A 20,180-nucleotide genomic window follows, 5' to 3' on the forward strand; every position below is an offset into this window, starting at 1 on the left:
TTGCCTCTGCCTTGGCAGCCGTTCTCGCAGGGAGGACTGGATTGGAGGTTTGTGTCACGAGTGACGCGGCTCTTTTTGGCACGGCTTGAACCACGAATCTGAACCACGAAGCCTCCAGACATGGGGACGTATAAAAAGAGACATTTTTGGAGAACGGCTCAGTATGTTTCCCATTAACTCATTTGTTCCCAATAACGTGTAAATACGTTTTTTTGTAATGTTCTAAGTGTCCCAAAGACGTATTTATACGTTTTATTGTTTTGTTTTGTTTTATGCTAGAGCATACAGAAGGCTTTGATGCAGCCTCTCAGCTGCAAAGTACGGTTGCAGAAATGGTAGTTATTACACAAACGGCCAGCAGGTGGCAGCAGAGCAAAGGAGATCAACCAGGGCCATGTAGAAAAAAAGCTTAATTACTTACAATTTTGAATAGATTTGTGAAAACTGATGAAACTTAGCTCTCTTCTAATGCTAATTGCTGCAAAACAGAAACAGATAGAAACATACTTTTTTATGTTGTAAGTGTCCCAAAGACGTATATATACGTTTTTTTGTTTTTTGTATGCTAGAGCATACAGAAGGCTTTAGAAACATACTTTTTTTTTCCTGATGAAAGAAGAGACTTTAATCTTTCTTTTGATAGGTTCCATGTTTTTATAGCAATAGAACACAATATTCTGTGGGCCTTGCAAAAATCAGTCAAAAAAATCCAGTAAAACAGCCGGAAGCGAACGGGATTGCGAAATGTGGAAATGGCTGCCAGTGAATGAGTTCAGGCTTTTATTTTCTGCACGGAGAGCCGGCAAGGCGAATTTAACACAGCAACGAGCCTGCGACGGATTGCGGGTTTCATCTCCCACAAGCTCAAATCACAGCAAGGAAATGCTCACTTTACAGCGGCTGCACACAAACTTGCGCGGAATCGAGTCTGAATGCAGGCCAGCTCAGACAAACACAAGTAACCGCAAGGCTGTCACAGCCTCCCACACAGGACATTGAACTCCACGCGGGGTCACCGGTGGACGCAACAGCTGCAGCAGAGCCACAGCGGACCTGCACTGATACAAATAAACCTGCTGCTGTTTTGTTATTCATAATGATGCGTGAAAAACAAAAACAAAAACAAAAAGGAAGGACAAAGACAGAACAGAAACATGTAGCATCTTGCGCGTGTCCATAGAGAATGAATGAGCTCTGATGCACGTGACACACGAGAAATAAAGATGTTAGAGAAAAAAAAGGGTCTCCTTGTCAGGTCCTGTGTTATGTTTTTCTCAATGTCGAGGACACGTCTGGACAAGACGCGTATGACTCGGCCGGGACGGAATCTGCTGCTCACAAAGTTTCTCAACAACACATCTTGTCGACAAATCTAATCTACACAATTTGGGGCCCTCGTTTCCCAAGAGACGCCTGCTTTCCATGCAGATCTATTTTTGGAAGTCTTAGTTCCGCCATATGAGTTTGACCTTTTCCCTAGAGAAGGGCTTAAAATGCGGAATTACGTCCCCAAAATGTCAAAAATATTGACTTGAAGAATTGGAATATCTGCGATTGGCTGGCAATCATCCCGCCTACTGCCCAAAGCCAGCTGGGATAGGCTCCAGCACCCCCCGCGACCCTTGTGAGAAATAAGAGGTCAAGAAAATGGATGGATGGATGGAAGAATTAGATATGAGTGGTTAGCACGTCCGCCTCCCAGTTCTGAGGACTCGGGTTCGAGTCCAGGCTCCGCCTTCCTGGGTGGAGTTTGCATGTTCTCCCCGTGCCCGCGTGGGTTTTCTCCGGGTACTCCGGTCTCCTCCCACATTCCAAAGACATGCATGGCAGGTTCATTGGGCGCTCCGAATTGTCCCGTCGGTGTGCTTGTAAGTGTGAGTGGTTGTTCGTCTCTGTGTGCCCTGCGATTGGCTGGCGACCAGTCCACGGTGTAACCCCGCCTCCTGCCCAGAGCCGGCTGAGATAGGCGCCAGCACCCCCACGCGACCCTTGTGAGGAATAAGCGGTCTCTAAAAAGGATGGATGATGGATGGATAATTTAGGCATATTAACATTTTTGACCCATTTTTTTAATATAATTTTTTTTCTGGTGTGGCGTAAGGTAGTACGAGTTTGTCTCTTGATGTGTTAGTGGAACATTCGGGACCATCGGAAAGTATTTTCCTTTCCGCATAAAATAGCCCAACTGAAGAAAATAAACAAGAGCGACCGGTCATTTGTAGCCCTCCAAGACAAACAAACACCTGAAAAGCACCACGATGACGAAATGGTATTTTAGGAAAATCGCGTGGAAAAAAACAGAACGCCAAAAGTAATTGTGGCCCTGTGTGGCGTTTGTGCAAACACGGCCGTGTGTAACTTAGCACCTGCCAGCACGCACACACCTCAGCGCATAAACATTCAAACCGCCATGTTGCTGACTCGTCAGACCTTTCGTTAGGTACAACCCGCACAAGCTAATGAGTAAAGCCCCCCTCAGCTTAGCTAAACAGTGAGAAAGTTCATTATTCATCCAAATAGCAGCGCTATGTTTTTCTTTCCCTGTGATGTCATCATGTCCATCGAGGAATATCGGATTTTGCTTCTCTCGATCACTTTACTGACCAACTCCTGCTTGTGAAACAGGCCGAGAGAAGCAAAGTGGTAAGCAGCATTCCTCCACTAATTGCTATAAATAAACGTGCAGACGCTTTCGCAGCAAGCTGTCAACGCACCAAGACCTTTTGTCACATGAAATATGAAATTGAAACCAAACTACCACATTACATCAGTGTAACAAAATGTCAAAAGCCAGCTTAGCTTTGGAACAAAGTCCACAGACTCACATGAATGATTGGATTCTTTTTTAGTGTGTATTACTCGTGCGCAACATTTAAAAAACACCATGGGCGCGGCATCATTATTCCAGTTTATATCAAAATAAATCGACTAAAAGTCACATTTAAAATCATCCCCAAAGGCTCACGCATTCAATTAATTCCCAAAGACTAAAACGAAGGGCATTTTTGCTATAATTATAGTTTTATTTGAGTAAATGTAGTTTCAGTTAGTTTTCGTTTTTTAAACAGCATTTTCGTTTGTATTTTATTTCGGTAACAATATTGTTTTTTGAATTTGAGTTTTTCCATTAGTTTTAGTGAACTAAAATAATCTTTTAATGGCACCTGTTTTTCGATACCTTCCCTTCTTACTTTGGAACATCTCCAAACATACTTCTTGTTTTTATTTGATTTGAACTGAGTCAAATGCTACTTTTTCGCATATGTCGCGGGCTACTAAAAAATGGACGGCGGGCCGCAAATGGCCCCCGGGGCCGTCGTTTGGACACCACTGGTCTTATTTCTTTCAACTGTAGCCCTTATTACAGTGAGCCGTTTCGAAATGTGCTCACGGGAGCGTCACACTTTGTTTGTACCCTTACGTGCAAACGAACACGTCCAAAAATAGTCCCTTTGCCACTTTGGACCATTTGTGTCCCTTTTGATAGAGGTGATAAATGCCTCAAATCCCAACATATGGACAACCAGGCAGCCAGAAGTACATCCAGCATGACAGCCGGCACTTTCCGCCCTCTGACTCATGGAAAGCTCCGATGCAGAGCGCAGCAGGCCCACCTGCTGCTCGCGGCTCATTACTCAACGTGAAATGTATAGCGGGAACAAACTTTTTCTCTCCCGCTCTCATTCTTCTCTCGGACAACCCCCACAAACCAGGCTGCCCCCAACCCCCCCCCCGTCCTCCTCTGGCGCGTCCACGGCTCAGCATGTCACGCAACGGTCGCTCGGCCTCAGACTGTCAGACGGTTAACGCAGACGAGATTCATTTCCTGACGTTAATTCCAGTCGTAACACAAACACGGAGAAGAAAAGCAGCTCTGCGGTCGTTAAAGTGGGTGCGGACCCGACTCCACCTTTGTGACTAAGCCCGCAACTTTATTTCCAGATTCCACGAGCTGGACGGAAAACTGGAATTTATATTTTGCTGGCAGTCACTTTTGTTTCTTGTTTCAATTATCTTTGGACAGAAAACTCTGAGCCGTTTACATATTTTAAGGGATATCGAATTAAATCATTTGTTGCCATGCAATCCTTTGGAAGATCAAAATGCAACAATGTGTTTGTGTTTTGTTTTGTTTTGTTTTTTCAGCCAGACTCAGCTCAGTTGAAGGCTTGAATGTGCTGCCCTGTATTAAAAGTATCTGCTATAACAATAATTTTCAACTGTTCTGAGGCAATCCCCATGAAAATCCTGACTCATTTTTGTGAATGTGACCAATTGTCTGCACGAAGTTGAACAGTTGGAAACAAAAAAAAAAAAGTCTCATTCCTGTCCAGGCGGCTGGATGCGAAATCAGATTACTCTCCTCGGACAATCTCTTTTTGTCCGCTGCTCGTCTCCTTTGCACGTTATCACGGTGGTTCCCAGAGTCATATGTTGCTAAGAAACCCTCCGTTTCCAGCAGACGGTCACTGCATGAGGATCCCATGATCACACGTCTCAGTCGGGTGAAATCGCAGAACATGGACTGCCAACAGAGATGCAACCGAAGTAGAAGTCAACTTGAAACGATTCTTGACAACAATATGTGACCTCACTCGTCTAAACATGACATTCTGATTAATATTACATTCGTGAAATATGGAGTGATGAAGCAACATTTTTATCCATCTCAGGGGTGGCCATTTTGTCACTTTCTGTCGACTGAAGATGACATCACAGTTCGAGCTCAGGTCTCATGCTGCATTCGAGGACGGTTCAAACCAGGAAGTCTGCATGGGAACGCCCCCTCCAACTCGGAAAATTCCACGAGCGAAGTCGGAAAAAAAGAACGACTCCCGACATCACCGACAGACTACAAGTGACGTCAATCTACGATGGTTTCCCCTTTGGAAACACAGACCGTGAATGCTAAAACATAATTTACTTGAGTATAAAACTATATAGCTTCCTTCATACATAAATATTCGACATAACTGCATTTAATCACTCATTCCACTTGCCGCCCCTGGAAAAAACAACTCGGATATATCTGACTTCCCACCACCCTCGAATGCAACATACGGTAACAACCAATCAGCATCAGAAAAAAACAAGGTGAGCTGTGATTGGCTGTTGCAACTGTGATGTCATCTTCAGTCGACAGCAAGTGGGAAAATGGCCGCCTTCTGATCTTTGTTCCTCAGGACTCAGGCAACGACCAATCAGAGCTCACCTGTTTTCTGAAGCTCAGCTGTGATTGGTTGTTAATGTTAATGTACAATTCACCACGATGGGGTAATAATTCAAATACATTTCTTTGCGAAACACATTAATAGTCGACTATGCTCATTATGAGCGACCGGTCTAAGCCAAAAATCTCACGGCCAATTTCTTTCCCCCTGGCAGACACAAACGCCGACAGACAGAGCTGCCACAACGCGAGGGGCAAAGTGGGGGCCGCTGAGATGAAAAGCTAAAGGACCTCGAGGGCCGATGAAAAAAAAAGTTAAAGGGAGCGCAAACACTCTGACAGGTCCAGAGAGGAGCCTCTCCTCGGCTGCGCCTGCCCCCAAACAAAAGGCGGAGGAGGTCCGTGACCCTCACATGGGAGACCCTGTGATGACCTAGCACAGACAGGAAACAGGAAGTGTGACCCCTGACCTCTCTTGCAGGGGCAGGGATCCTGTTACACGGGAGCATGTGATTGCGGCCAGTGACAACAAGCTCAGGATGTCAGAAACGTCAGCAGGAAGAACTCAGCTGTTCATATCTTGGCAAACTGATAGTGATAGTAAGAATAATTAATGAAGACCAAAAACAAAATATTGTGTCAATAGCATTGTGCCACATAACGCAAAACAACTGTCACTCATCTAAAAGTGCATTTTAGGATCAGCTCATTTGAAAATTGAGTTTTAAATAATAATTAGTGATACAAAGCAGAACATGGCCGAGAAGTTAGCATGTTAGCATTGCCAAGAAGCAAGAATGTAAAGAGAGAAGGAAAAAGAAGAATAAGAAGGTGGAATCAATTCTATTTTTGACTTTGTGTTAAAGGGGAAATCAACCCAAACATTTCCTTTACAATAATCCTTGGATTGGTCGCCAAAACACATCACAGTTGCTCAACAACCAATCACGGCTTATCATCAGAAAATAGGTGAGCTCTGATTGGTCGCCATCTGAGCCTTGAGCAACTGTGATGTCATTTTCTGTTGACAGAAAGGTGCAGTTTTGTTGCGTCCATTAAGTGGATCTCTTATATATGCATTGGAAAATGTATTATGAAAAATGAAATATGTTAACTGTTTGAGCACCAAAAACGTTTAATGATGTATGTTAAAATCCTAATAAATATGTGTTTTTTTTGTTTGTTTTTTTAAAATTAATGGTCAATGGAGTTGTGAAATAAAAACACCCACTAACTATGGCCAGCAGATGGCAGCATTGTATCACTTTTTTCAATGGGCTCGATGTGTCTGAAATTATAATGAAACATGCCGAATCTGATGAAATCGAACGTTTTCAAGGATGACGTGAATAATCAAAAGCCTTTGTCACATTAAGTGTAATTCACAGAGCGTCACTAAACAAAAAAATATTATTGTCAAAGTCACTGTTGTGCAGAAAATGTATCATTTCACGTAAAGCTTTTCTCATTTTTCTATTTATGTCACTCAATTGACCTATTTTCAAATGGTGATTACAAAGTGATTACTCATTCACTTGCCGCCATTTTCACATTTGGCAATCCTGTTCGCTCCCGGCTGTTTTACTGGATTTGGACTGATTTTGCAAGGCCCACAGAATATTGTGTTCTATTGCTATAAAAGCATGGAACCTATCAAAAGAAAGATTAAAGACTCTTCTTTCATCAGGAAAAAACATTTCTATCTGTTTCCGTTTTGCAGCAATTAGCATTAGAAGAGAGCTAAGTTTCATCAGTTTTCACAAATCTATTTAAAATTGTAAGTAATTGAGCTTTTTTTCTAGATGGCCCTGGTTGATCTCCTTTGCTCTGCTGCCACCTGCTGGCCGTTTGTGTAATAACTACCATTTCTGCAACCAATCTTTGCAGTTGAGAGGCTGCATCAAAGCCTTCTGTATGGTCTAGCATAAAAAAAATTAAAAAAACAACAACGTATAAATACGTCTTTGGGCCACTTAGAACATTAAAAAAAACTTATTTATACGTTATTGGGAGCAAATGAGTTAAGTAGTCATAGTGCACAATATTCTGTTTGCTTTGAAAAAGGAGTGAAAATGCTCAAAATCAAACAGCACAAATTTTGTACGGATGCAAATATTTTGTTCAGAACTAAAATAGCATTTTTTTTATTTTATTATTTTTTTTGTCATACAGCTGGTTTGGAAATATGTGGTCCTATTTTTTTTAATTTTTTTTTTAAGTTGTTCCAACTTATTTTGAGGGTCGGCAGGACTTTTATAACCCTGCCGTGTCATAATTACACCGTGTGCAAAGGGGTGGCCGTGCTGTGGGAGTGGGGACAGAGAGGTGACCCTGACTTGAGCCAAAAGTCTTGAAGTGGGGGAAACGGGCAATGGGGGTGGAAGTATGAACGTCGAAGGAGGAATGGGATGGTTGGGCCTCATTAGCAGGCAGCCTAATTGGGAGGAAAAGGGCCCTCACATGCTCCGTCTGACCTCCCAGCCAGCAGGGGAGAGGGTTGATGTAGGACTATGTGGATGCGAGGACGTCTGGGGAGGAAGGGGGGGCGGGGCTTATCTGCTCGTTGGATTCCTCAAGTTAAAGAACCATAACTTCACATAACGCCTCCAATCCTCAACCTAGCGTGAAGCCCCCAAGCCACCTGAAAGGATAAACATGCGTGTGGCGCTTTTGACGAGGGAAATGACTGCGCCTGCATAAATGTGCCCCCCCCCCCCCCCCCCCCCAGCTCCTCAGAGGTTTCCACCAGGTGTCACACTTCATTTAAAAAAAACAAAAACAAAAAAACTCATGGCTTATCACCCGCTCACAAATATAGCAGAATAACAAGCGCTCCTTCCTCCTCCGCTTCCACAGCGGTCGTACTTCCACCCGCATAAAACCAGCGGAGGGCAAGAGGACGAAGGCCCCGAGGGGGGTTTGTTCAATAACGCTTGGTAAATAACATCAAACGGAAGCCGAACCGCTTTGATTTGAGAGCGCGTAACGGCTTGGTGAGCGAGTGGACGTTTACGAAAACAGCAGCAAAACGTCTGACACCCGTTGCTGTCCGTTAGTCGGATTAGAAGCACACCCAACAGGACTAGGGATGTTCGATACCACTTTTTTTTCAGACCGATACCGATACTCAGACCCTCAGTACTCACCGATGCCGATACCAACTGCCGATACCAGTAGTACATTTTGACAAATAAAAAAAATCACTAAAATATATTTTTAAACAAATATATTTCCTTTAATTTTGACCAAAAAAAAAAAAAAAAAACAGCACAGTCACTCTTCAATAGTCTTAACGCTCAAAATAAAACACAAAAGAAGATTCACAATTTTGAAGTATTTCCAAAACGGTGAAGTTGTGGTGAAAAACTGTTGCAAGCTAGCTAGCGCCACTTACAGGCAAGGAGGACTCACTTAACGTCTTCCCCCTCCGCCATCGCTCGCTTGTACTCGTCTGCGTCACGAGTACTCGAGTACTTGAAAAAAGGCTGGTATCGGCCCGATACCGTTATCTGGTATCGGTACTCGCCCATCCCTAATTATAACATGTACATGTCACATCATTCAAAAAAACCATTTACGTTGAAGCCGTCTGGTTTTCCGTCACAGGCATGTGTGAAAAGTATCGGTTATAATTTAGGCGCTTGCAAACAAAAAAATAAATAAATAAATTATCGTACACATGTTGAGTGTGTTGGTATATTCTACATCAGTTTGCATGCAGTGTCACGCACATACTGGCCAGGCTCCGGTGCCTGTGAGGAAGTGAGATTGTGCGATGGAATTTTTGGCACTCGGGATCTGGTTTATTTTTTTCCACCCTGGATTCCTGTTCTACCTGCAGGATTTTCCCAGGTTCTGGCTTCAATTAGCCTGGGAATCTGGAAAAGAGAGGAGGGGGATCTTTGAGCTTTAGGAGGGAAGGACGAGGCGGGGGTGGTGGGAGGGGGGGTAATATCGCGACAAGAACTGGAGTCTGTCACACACAAGTCAGCACAGCTGGAGTGTTGGAAAGAGAGGCCAATGAGCCAGCAGATAAAGAGCCCTCCGACTTGTAAAAACTTTAACACACAATTCAAAGATGGTTTCATCTGTTAATGAAGGAGCAATTTCAACAGTTTGTGATGAATTCATTTCAACTCATTCACTGCCAACCCAAGTAAAAATGGATATTTGACGTTAGGGCTGCTCGATTATGGGAAAAATAATAATCAAGATTATTTTGGCAAAAGTTGAAATCACGATTATTCAAACGGTTATTTATGTTTTGGTACAAAACAAGAAAATGTTTCAGCGTTTAAAAACATTAGGACCAAATTTAAAAAAATAGAAATACTATAATTGAGTTTTGGACCAAACATAATTTATAATGATATATATTCATTTATGTTGGCAAAAACGTGAAAGTTGGAGTGCAGCATATGCACTGTGCAGCATGGCAATTTTTTTTTTTTTTTTTGGGTACCAAACAAGAAAATTTTTACACATAAAAAAATAAAAATAAAAAAAATAAAAAATTAAGACAAATAAAATTATTTGAAACACTATATTTATGTAAGTTCCTTTTGGATGATTTTTTTTTTTTAATCAAATTAGTTATTTTAAAATTTAAAAAAGGTGCAAATGTATCAATTTAAACAACACTAATCTTTTTAGTTTATGATTATGCTGATTTTGTAATTGTGGAGTGTAATAATTGAAATTATAATTGAATTTCGATTACCGTATTTTCCGCACTATAAGGCGCACCTAAAAGCCTTCAATTTTTTTCAAAAGCTGACCTTGTGCCTTATAATCCGGTGCGCCTTATATATGGATCAATATTGAGCCGCAACAAGTCTCGCTTCAAGACGCTATCGGTGACCCTGCACGATCGGCGACGCGCATGCGCAGAAGATCCCGCCATCTTGGATCGCTAGCTAATACTAATACTTTACCTCAGAGAAAATAATAAAACAGCTGTTTATTCATTTTGGAGTTGTCAGAAAGCTGGTTTGTAATCTATTAATAAAGTTTGACTGACCAATCTGACTGTTTTGTTGACATTCCCTTTAGCGCAGCACCATCTAATGGATGCATAACGTAACCCCAGCCTCTACTGTAGCGCCTTGTATATGGAAATAGTTTGAAAATACGTCATTCATTGAAGGTGCGCCTTATAGTGCGGAAAATACGGTAATTGCACAGCCCTACTTTGACGTGTATAGCTGTCAATGGCACCGAATGAGTTAATGTTGCCAAAATAGCATCCATACAAAGAGTCCTTTCATAGCCATTGTGTTGTTAATGTATCTCTCGAAAAAAAACAGCGTCACGTTGCCGAGTTGAGCTTGTCGGAAGAAGTCCCAAGAGGTCCTGACCCTCTAAATTGCAAATTCATCCAACAAAATGAGTGCGAAACGCTCTGTAATCAAAGACCAATCACGTAATTGCTCTATTTTGCCACTAGCTCAACCATCTCCTGTGAGATTAGTTGTTCGGAGCAGGAACTTGATACTCTGGGAAGTTCCAGCAGATGTGGAGCAAAACAAAGCTCATCTCCGGCAGAACAAGAAGACATCACCAAAATAATATGTTCTCACTCGAAGGCCCTCGTCTCTGCACGGGAGCCGTCGGGGCCACTTTTCGCGATAGACACGTCACGGCGGCGGCGGAGATGCGTCGCGTCGATGTACACTTGACTTGCGTCGGCTCTGACATTCCTCCAAACTGCGCAGACGCGACCTCACACAGCGACAAAAATGTGCCACGGCTCCTCAAAGTCTTGCAAGAATTTGTGAGGTTAAAAACAATGACTCGCTATCCGTTTATTGTTAGCAGATCATGTTAACCTTGGATGCTGCTCAGCCGTTCATATCGGCAGGGTTAAGCGTGAGAAAAGATATACTGTATTATTATTATTATTATTTCTTTTGGTGTTTTCCTTCGGGTCCCCGTTCCAGATAGTCTCTGTGACTTTAGATACGCAGATCAATGCTGACAATGTGAGAAATGACACATTTCCGCTGCATAGTCGCATTTCTCACGGATTCCGTCACAGAGCACAAAAAAAAAAGAAGAGAGGATTCACATTCCAAGTGTAGTATGACAACTGAAAATTTATTTAAAAAAAAAAAAAAGGATTATTGGAGGTTTTTGTAAACCACATTTTTTTAAATGCTGGATTTTCAAGGATTTAAAAAAAAATAAAATGTATTTTTATCTAATCGCCAGAAAGGTGTACATTGTACTCCTGTTCATGGGTGTCACTTTACTTAAATCAAAGTACATCCAATTCTGAACACATAAAGCCCATACAGAGCAATAAGACATAAAGAGATATTGTCAACTGCTTGCTGAACGTCATGGCATCATTTTCATGTGCAATGTCATGTGAATAAAAGAAATGTGCCTGCTTTCCTGTAAACGCTTACTCACAGTTACTTTTTTCACTCGACAGTATTGTTTGCCTCAGCTCAGCTTGCTACAGTTTATCTCTTCAAAATGGCAGCGTGAGAAACTGTGAAAACCACACCACTTTGAACGTGTCCGTTGGAATAAGATGTTAACAAACAACAACAACAATGAAGGAGAATGAGGATCTCGTGTATTTATTTTTCGACGTGCGGTCGTCGGCCAAATTTCAGCAAGAAGACGGACTGCAGCGAAATGGAGATTTTGGAGCCTAATAAAGAACAGTAACAGGGGAAGTCAAGGCCATCGCAGGCTTGTGTCCTGTGCAGAAACTATCAATTCAGATCCCTAGCTAGTTAAATAGCTGGCTAGCTAGCTAGATAAATAGCAAGCTAGCTAGCAGGCTAGAAAAATAGTCAGCTAGCTAGCTCGATAGGTAGCTAAATAAAATAGCCAGCTATATAGATATCAAGCTAGTTAGCTAGTTAAATAGCCAGCTAGATAGATATCAAGCTAGTTAGCTAATTAAATAGCCAACTAGATAGATAGCTCAGTAGCTAGCTAGCTAGCTACGTAGCTATACGAAAATCGCTAGCTAATGAGCATCAAGTGAGCGAGCAATCAGTGTCCTATTCGGCCAGTTCTGACTCAAACTGTTAAGCCTGTCATGCACCAAATCATTTGGAATGCGGCGTAAAAACGGCTACTTGATTGACTTTGTTGTTTGTGCCGATTCAATTCGGAAAACACGAGACAAATATTTGTGACGTGTTTTGAATTTGAAGCGCACGTTCACACAGAGAGAAACCTGAGACTGAAGCGGTGCCATGCGGAATCAACGCGGCACTCTTCTGGTCCAGTTCCAGGGACGTTTAAACATGCGATCCGTGTTGTTGGCAGCGCCTCATACATGCTGCATAAACTGGGGGCAGATGAAAGTAATTACGTGCGCGTTGCGGCCTTCTTCCTCGTCTGTCAGATCCGGATTTAGTCCATTTGCTCACAGCCCCACAGCGTCCAAAGCCAAGTGGCGGGAGGTGGAGACATTGTAAAACTGCTCTTAACGGAACAAGCCCACTTTCTCCGGTTCCTCCAGAGTATGTTTACATAACACACCGGCTCCGAGCAGTTTGGTTGGTAAAATAGTCAGATAAACATTTCCCAGGATTAGAAAGCATGTTTGCAGTTTTACCTCCTTTCTTGAAAATATCAATAATTTGTTGATTGGCAGGCTGTTCAGAGAGTCTCGTTCAACATCACATCAGTTTGTTTAAACCAACTGCAATTCTTTATGATCAGAATCAAACGCAGACAATGTATGCATTTTTTCCCCTCATTAGACATATTCGATTAAATGTCCCAATTAACTTATTTACTCCCAATAACGTATAAATATGTTTTTGTTTAATGTTCTAAGTGTCCCAAAGACGTAATTATACGTTTTTTGTTGTTTTTTTTTATTTATGCTAGAGCATACAGAAGGCTTTGATGCAGCCTCTCAACTGCAAAGAACGGTTGCAGAAATGGTAGTTATTACACAAACGGCCAGCAGGTGGCAGCAGAGTATAAGAGATCAACCAGGGCCATGTTGAAAAAAGCTCAATTACTTACAATTTTAAATAGATTTGTGAAAACTGATGAAACTTAGCTCTCTTCTAATGCTAATTGCTGCAAAACGGAAACAGATAGAAACATACTTTTTTTTTCCTGATGAAAGAAGAGACCTTAATCTTTCTTTTGGTAGGTTCCATACTTTTATAGCAATTGACCACAATATTCTGTGGGCCTTGCAAAATCAGTCAAAATCCAGTAAAACTGCCGGGAGCGAACGGGACTGCTTCTGTGAAAATGGCGGCGAGTGAATGAGTTAATTCATCAAGCTCCTCAAATTCCTAAACATTTGGAAATCCTCAAAGCTGGCTGATTTGAACATGATTGTTAGAAAGAGGGTGACAAGTAAAGGCACACTGCATACGATGCGTCCTAACTACACAAGAAAGACTGAAACAGTAGTTTGGATACGATAAACGTCCCAATTTCTTGCCAGATTACAAAATTGGATTGCATTTAGTGTACTTTGCAAAGTATTTCTGTTATTTGGTGCGTAAACGTTTTTCTTGACAGCTGGCTCGTAAATTGTTTTACGGGACATGAAATCTGCAATCAGTCTTACATCAGATGTTCTTTCTGGATTTTAAACCCCAGAGGAGCTCATGCAGATAGCTGAAGTAGGACGTAATATATTTACGCAATTAAAGAATATGCACTCGTAGTGTGTGCAACATAACGAGCTTTATCATCTTTAGCACAAGCCAAATGTCATCAATACGAAACACGATCAGCCGTAGCAAATAGTTCACATGGACTGCAACATGTCTGCTTGTAATCACATTGTTAAGAAGTATTTGTCCCTGGCAGGGCCTGTTTTAGGTTTGTGTTTTGAGTCCATTGCAACGTTGTTGTGCAACAACTTAAAAAGATCAACAGAAAACAAACAAAATTATTATCATTGTACTATTACAGCCATTCATTTCAGCTGTGTCTCTCTGAATATCCACAGTTCAATAACACCGCTTCTTTTGACAGTTATCCCCAAATAAAGTAATTTAAATACACAAAAAACATTATCTTCATCATTTGAATTTACACCTAAAATCACAATTAGAATTTATACTTCGTAGAAGTTGTATGCAATTTGTTTTTCGTCACATTTAACACATTCGGTTGTGTGAAAATAAAGTCAAACTGTGTATAAGAAAATGCGTCGGCTTGCTTGTTGGTTTGTTTTATGAAAGCTAACCTGGCAATAGCCTCCACGGTAATTTGGTCGGAAAAAGGCGGGACATTCGAGATGATTGGACGACGCATCATTCTACACGTTTGTTTTAACCAATTACGGCCATGGGTGAAAATGTTGTCCTTTTACTTCCCGATGGGGGGGGAAGTAAGCAGCTAAAAATGCACAAAGCGCCCCTTGCTATTCACCAAGGAAACGGTGAGTAATTCTGTGAGAACAGAATTAATTGTAGCGTCTGTTCGTCCATGTTAGCTTTGTTTGTTAGCCCCTGCGTCGGCACTGACTTCCTGGTTTCATCACAGTTGCATGTCCCTCCCCCCCAAACACAATGTCGCTCTGTGATTGGTCTGAACAGCGGTTATCTGCGGGAGCTGCACAAGATGTATTCTCCGGGGTTTGTGAACTCAAAAATTGTTCAGTGCACTTCGATGTGGGTGGTCGGGCACTGGCGAATCCAGGCAACATCTAAATGTTTACTTTACTGATGGGCAAAAATACACCCTGTGTTTACAAAAAATAAAAAATAAAAATGCCATCACAGTCAAATTGAGTCACAAGTGGGAATGTTAAAAATAAAAAAAGACAGAAAGGGAGTGAACAAACTTCCAACTATGGTGGTAAAAAGCCCGATTTTCCAGCAGGACTAAACGTGAAGTAATGCTGAAAAAGAAAATTACAGTCGGAAACCACAAGCCGCCTAGCTGTCATTTTTCTTAAGCGTCTCTGCTTGTCGGAGGAGCTGAGAGGGTCGGCAGCTGCTCTTTGGATCTTTCAGGTTGTTTGAAAGCCCGGAGAAACGTTGTCATCCAGCAAGGCAGACCTGCGGCCGCTCGCAGGCTCGCAGAAAAACACTTTAGGCAAACGTGTCTGTGTTTTTGCGGCGATTCAACGTGTTGACAGCTTTAAGTTCTACCACCAGGAAGCAGGAAATTTGGCCAGAGTCGTCGCACGATACATCTGCCTGCTAACTTTGAGGCCTACGTTGCGAGCATTTCTGGTTCCTGCCGGCCGCCGCTCCAAAAAAAGGTGGTTTCCATGGCGATGACAGTATGAAAAATAGCTCTCCGGCCCTGGAAAACAGCTGGGGCTTACAAGTGCAAATCATTTGTAAACGTCCAAACAATCTCCATCGCCCTTGCAAGTGACCTACGCTGGCCTGGCTGTTGGGAATGTGCGTTTTTTTGCAAGTTCTTGCCATAACAACTTATTCAATCGACAAATGTTCTCGTCTTGCTGACCCTTGTAACACCCGCGTGATGATTTTGGCTCACGGGCAAGTAAACACACAAATTCTCACATGACCTATATATAAAAATAAAAAAAATTAAAAAAAAAAATCCTAACACTCACCTGGTTGATGTGCTTGAGTTTATCTATCATCTGACTGATGACAGGCTCGAGGGGCTTGTTGCTCCGGGATTCGGAACCCGAGTGAGACCGCTTCAGACTGGGCCCCGAAAACCTGACGGCAACAAGACGACGCGTTATGGAAGTCAACTCAATGATTTAGAAGTAATTGGAATAAGGCAGCGACAAACATTTTCAAAACCATGAAAACGAGATCAATGTTTATTTAAATGTTTTGAAGCCAGAACAGAAAACTGACACACTAGAACAGATCTGTAGAAGAACACTAATCATCTACACTCAATACTTTATCATGAAGATTTTTTTAATGACAAAAATAAAGCTCAAACCTTAATGAAAGTATCTGCTAGAACGAGAGAAAAAAAAAAAAAAAAAAAAAAAAAAAAAAAAAAAAAGAGTCGCAGACGAAGTGACCAAAACTATGAGTGTACCGCCATCTTGTGGTGATTGTGTGAATGGCAGCCCTTCTCTTTTGTTTTGTTTTCGATGTGTGGCAGACGCCATGTAAATTAACAACGTAACATGAACCAAGCGGCATTCCCCTGCATTTGTAGGTCAATTACACAATAACATTATTTTAAATAGTCAATTAGTACCCTCTGTACAGTGGAACCTCTAAAGGTGGTTAGCCATCGATTTTTATAGCAGGTTTAACATTTACTGTTCAACATTCAACATTGTCTCATTCAGTGATTTTTTTAAATATATATTTATTTATCTTATACTAATTAAAACAATTAAAGCACCATGCTGCTTCCTGAAATGATCTGAAACGCCATCATGTGCACCTGTAGCCTCACTGGTGGACATTTTATGGTGAGACCCACCTGAGTAGAACGTCCGTTCATGTCATCAATAAGAAAAGACAAGCATGAGATAACTCTCTGTCCCCCTCTCACACATACACATGATGACACACACACTCACGCAGGTACGCATGCACGCACACATGCTCACTCAGACACAAACTCACACCTTCAATTTCCATTAATTATTATTTTTTTTTTCTCCTGTGCACTAATTCAGACTTTCCATTAAATTCAGAAGACGTTTTTTTTTTCTCCTAATTATTTATTCTTCTTATTAAGCACGATCTCCTCCCCTTCCGCTGCTAATTATCGCATTAATAATAGAACGAGATGTGGGATCCATTTAGCATAGATCAAGGGAGGCGCGAGTTGAGGAGGGAGGACGATTAGAAGAGCTTTGACGGATGGAGCAAAGCTGGGATCATGATCCTTGGAATAGATGCCTGGAAGGTTACATGAATAACTGTTTTGTTTTTTTAATTTCCATCATTTCCAACGATTCTCGCAACAAAGACAAAGGCCTGAAAGTTTACATTTGCGATTGTACCGAATGGCTACAGCACGCAGGCCTGAAATAAGCTGCGGTATCGTTGACCTCCTCTGACCAACTCTTCCCGCAGATAATGTTTAGGCTCAACAAAGCATTTTCTCTTGCGTCATTTATCCCCCTCACACGTATGCGGAGGTGGATATCGCACACCACTGCAATCCATCACTTATCAGCATGACGCTGTTTGATGTGCAGGAAAAAAAAAAAAAAAGAAAAAAAAGTTGCGCCTGTGATCTTAGCTGGAACTGGTATGGTAAATATGCCCGACAAAAAAAAAAAAAGAAGCACTATATTTAGTTTTAAGGTCACTCTGAAGAAATGCAAACATCCAACTCTTGAGTCTCCCAGGATAAAATCTCATTTTATTTTTTTTAATGAGCCATGTGAGACAATTTGAAGATGAAGATCCTATCCGGAACGGTAACGGAAGATGATCCAGCGCAAATCGAAGAGTTGAAAATGCGCTTCGCAAGCCTGTACGAGGTGACGCTGAGAATTGCTTGCCGGGAGGTTTTGTAATCGCTCCATCGTTCGCTCTCCTCTGCGGCCTCCCTAACACGTTTCTTATCGCCGCCGCTCGGTCCAGCTTGCAAATCGTCCCCTCAGGACAAACTTGCCCCTCGCCGGCACCGCGTCTCCTCCTCAATTTCTCCATCTTTGAGGCAGACTCTCTCGCAGCAGCTGCCCTCTCCAACAAGAGGTCAAATATTCGGCCTGAGGCGACCTTTAACCTTCAGATCACCTCAACAGCGCGTCATTGGAAAGAATGATGTTTTTACGCCATTTTTTGGTGTACGGTATCACCATTATCGGGCTCCACACTAATGAGGAGAAGCACCAGAGAAGTCGTGAAAATGTTTTTGCGGTCTTGTGCCGCCGCCGTTCCAGAAGATAATCCGCCCACTTACCTGTCTGTCATTTCTTGCCCATTCCAACAGAGGGAGTGGTTTGCCGGAGCCGGCTCTCGGCTGCACAGCGACTCCCCGAGACCGCTGTAGAAGGAGCTGAATTCCCTCAGATTAGAAATGAACTCCCTAAAAGAAGGCGAAGCGGGGAAATTGTCCGTCACGTGACTGAAACAGGAAGCTCGCCAATGAGGTCAGCAGGCATGTAACGATGTCCAAATGTCACGATACGAGAATATCACGATATTATGGGGAGGTTGGCGATATTTAAAACAGGTCACAATATTGTAAAAAAAAAAAAAAAAAAAAGAGCTCATACTAATTGTACATAACAGCAATACATACAGGACTGTCTCAGAAAATTAGAATATTGTGATAAAGTCCATTATTTTCTGTAATGCAATAAAAAAAAATGTCATCCATTCTGGATTCATTACAAATCAACTGAAATATTGCAAGCCTTTTATTATTTTAATATTGCTGATTATGGCTTACAGCTTAAACAAAACTCAAATATCCTATCTCAAAATATTAGAATATCATGAAAAGGTATACGAGTCGGCTAGTCAACTAATCACTTGAATCGTCTAATTAACTCGAAACACCTGCAAGTGTTTCCAAGTGAATCCAGAATGTATGACATTTTTGTTTTATTCACTCATTTGCTCCCAATAACGTGCAAATACATTTTTTTTTTCAATGTTTTAAGTGTCCCAAAGACGTATTTATATGTTTTTTTTATGCTAGACAGCTAGAGCATACAGAAGGCTTTGATGCAGCCTCTCAACTGCAAAGTACGTTTGCAGAAATGGTAGTTATTACACAAACGGCCAGCAGGTGGCGGCTGAGTATAAGAGATCAACCAGGGCCATGTTGAAAAAAGCTCAATTACAATTTCAAATAGATTTGTGGAAACTGATGAAACTTAGCTCTCTTCTAATGCCAATTACTGCAAAACGGAAAAAGATAGAAACATACTTTTTTTCCTGATGAAAGAAGACACTTTAATCTTTCTTTTGATAGGTTCCATGCTTTTATAGCAATCGAACACAATATTCTGTGGGCCTTGCAAAATCAGTCAAAATCCAGTAAAACAGCCGGGAGCGAACGGGATGGCGAAATGTGAAAATGGCGGCGAGTAAATGAGTTAATTGCATTACAGAAAATAAAGGACTTTATTACAATATTCTAATTTTCTGAGACAGTCCTGTATAAACTACCTCCAATCTCTAATAACACTTAATATTGAGGGACTTACTCGCTACACATCGAGTCCCTCCACATATTGACTCACTTCACAAGCATATTACGTTTCCCTTCATCTGACAATGAGCACAGATTTTAAACATAGAAGGCCAAAACATCCCTCATGAAAATTAAATTGCACGAATTAACTAGCCACCAGAGGGTGCTACAACTGCACAAATGGAAATCAACCTGATTTTTTTTTTTTTTTTTTTTTTTTGACAGATTTGTGGCATTTAAATATCGTGAACATGACGACGACGATATTGTGGCAGTTTTAATATCACGATATTGCCGGTATCGTAACATCTCTAGAGATCAGTCCCACGGGAGAGAGTAAATAGCAATGTCTCTTCTCCTAATTGGTGTTAATTTAGGTAGTGTGTTGCAGAGCCCAGTGGGCCCGAGGGGCATTGATTAGTACAAAGCGCACTCGGGCCTCTTACTGCATCACTTATGTGAGGGGACAGTCGGGGTTTTTTTCAGCGCACAAACAAACTTTTCATCGGGAGACGGCTGTGGAATTACACAAAAGTAGAAGTTTGCTCACCTGCGGAGGCCCCCTAAGGTCTCGTCAGGATCTGCGGGGGATGGCTGAGCGTTGCGGGCCACAGAGGGATGCTGGGAAGGACGGGATACGACTGAACGGGTGGACCGCTGTTGAGATTGTCCACACATCCCGCTCACCTAAAGAGAGGGAGAGACGAGACTCGTTTATTGTCACTCCATATGGCAGTGCTTCTCAGTTATTTTCGGTCAAGAAAACATCTTGCCCCCCCACCCCCACATGACTATAAATAGTATCATTTGTCTATAAAATTGTTATAAGCACACCTCTGCATAACAATGTATCCGTATTAACGTATAAGAGGATAAAAAAAAGAAAAGAAAAAAGAAATATGGGCCAACTTACAACAAAGAATAGCTTTATTAACTGTAACAGAAA

The 20,180-nt window shown here is 41.8% G+C and overlaps 1 protein-coding gene across 5 annotated transcripts in view; it reads right to left on the bottom strand.

Moving 5' to 3' along the window:
• Window positions 1–20,180, bottom strand: part of gpc3 (glypican 3) — a 112,279-nt gene that overhangs the window by 23,943 nt on the left and 68,156 nt on the right. For 4 of the 5 annotated variants that reach the window (XM_077532732.1, XM_077532733.1, XM_077532731.1 and 1 more), the window contains 3 exons: window positions 19,785–19,921; window positions 17,993–18,118; window positions 15,708–15,819 (listed from right to left, as the gene is read on the bottom strand). In XM_077532732.1, coding sequence (XP_077388858.1) covers window positions 15,708–15,819; window positions 17,993–18,118; window positions 19,785–19,921 — 375 coding nt within the window. Of the gene's footprint in view, window positions 1–14,438; window positions 15,428–15,707; window positions 15,820–17,992; window positions 18,119–19,784; window positions 19,922–20,180 lie in introns of those variants that run through there. The other variant, XM_077532734.1, reaches the window with a different exon arrangement.

This window comes from Festucalex cinctus, chromosome 9 (genome assembly GCF_051991245.1).
Source record: "Festucalex cinctus isolate MCC-2025b chromosome 9, RoL_Fcin_1.0, whole genome shotgun sequence".
NCBI classification, from domain to species: Eukaryota; Metazoa; Chordata; class Actinopteri; order Syngnathiformes; family Syngnathidae; genus Festucalex; species Festucalex cinctus.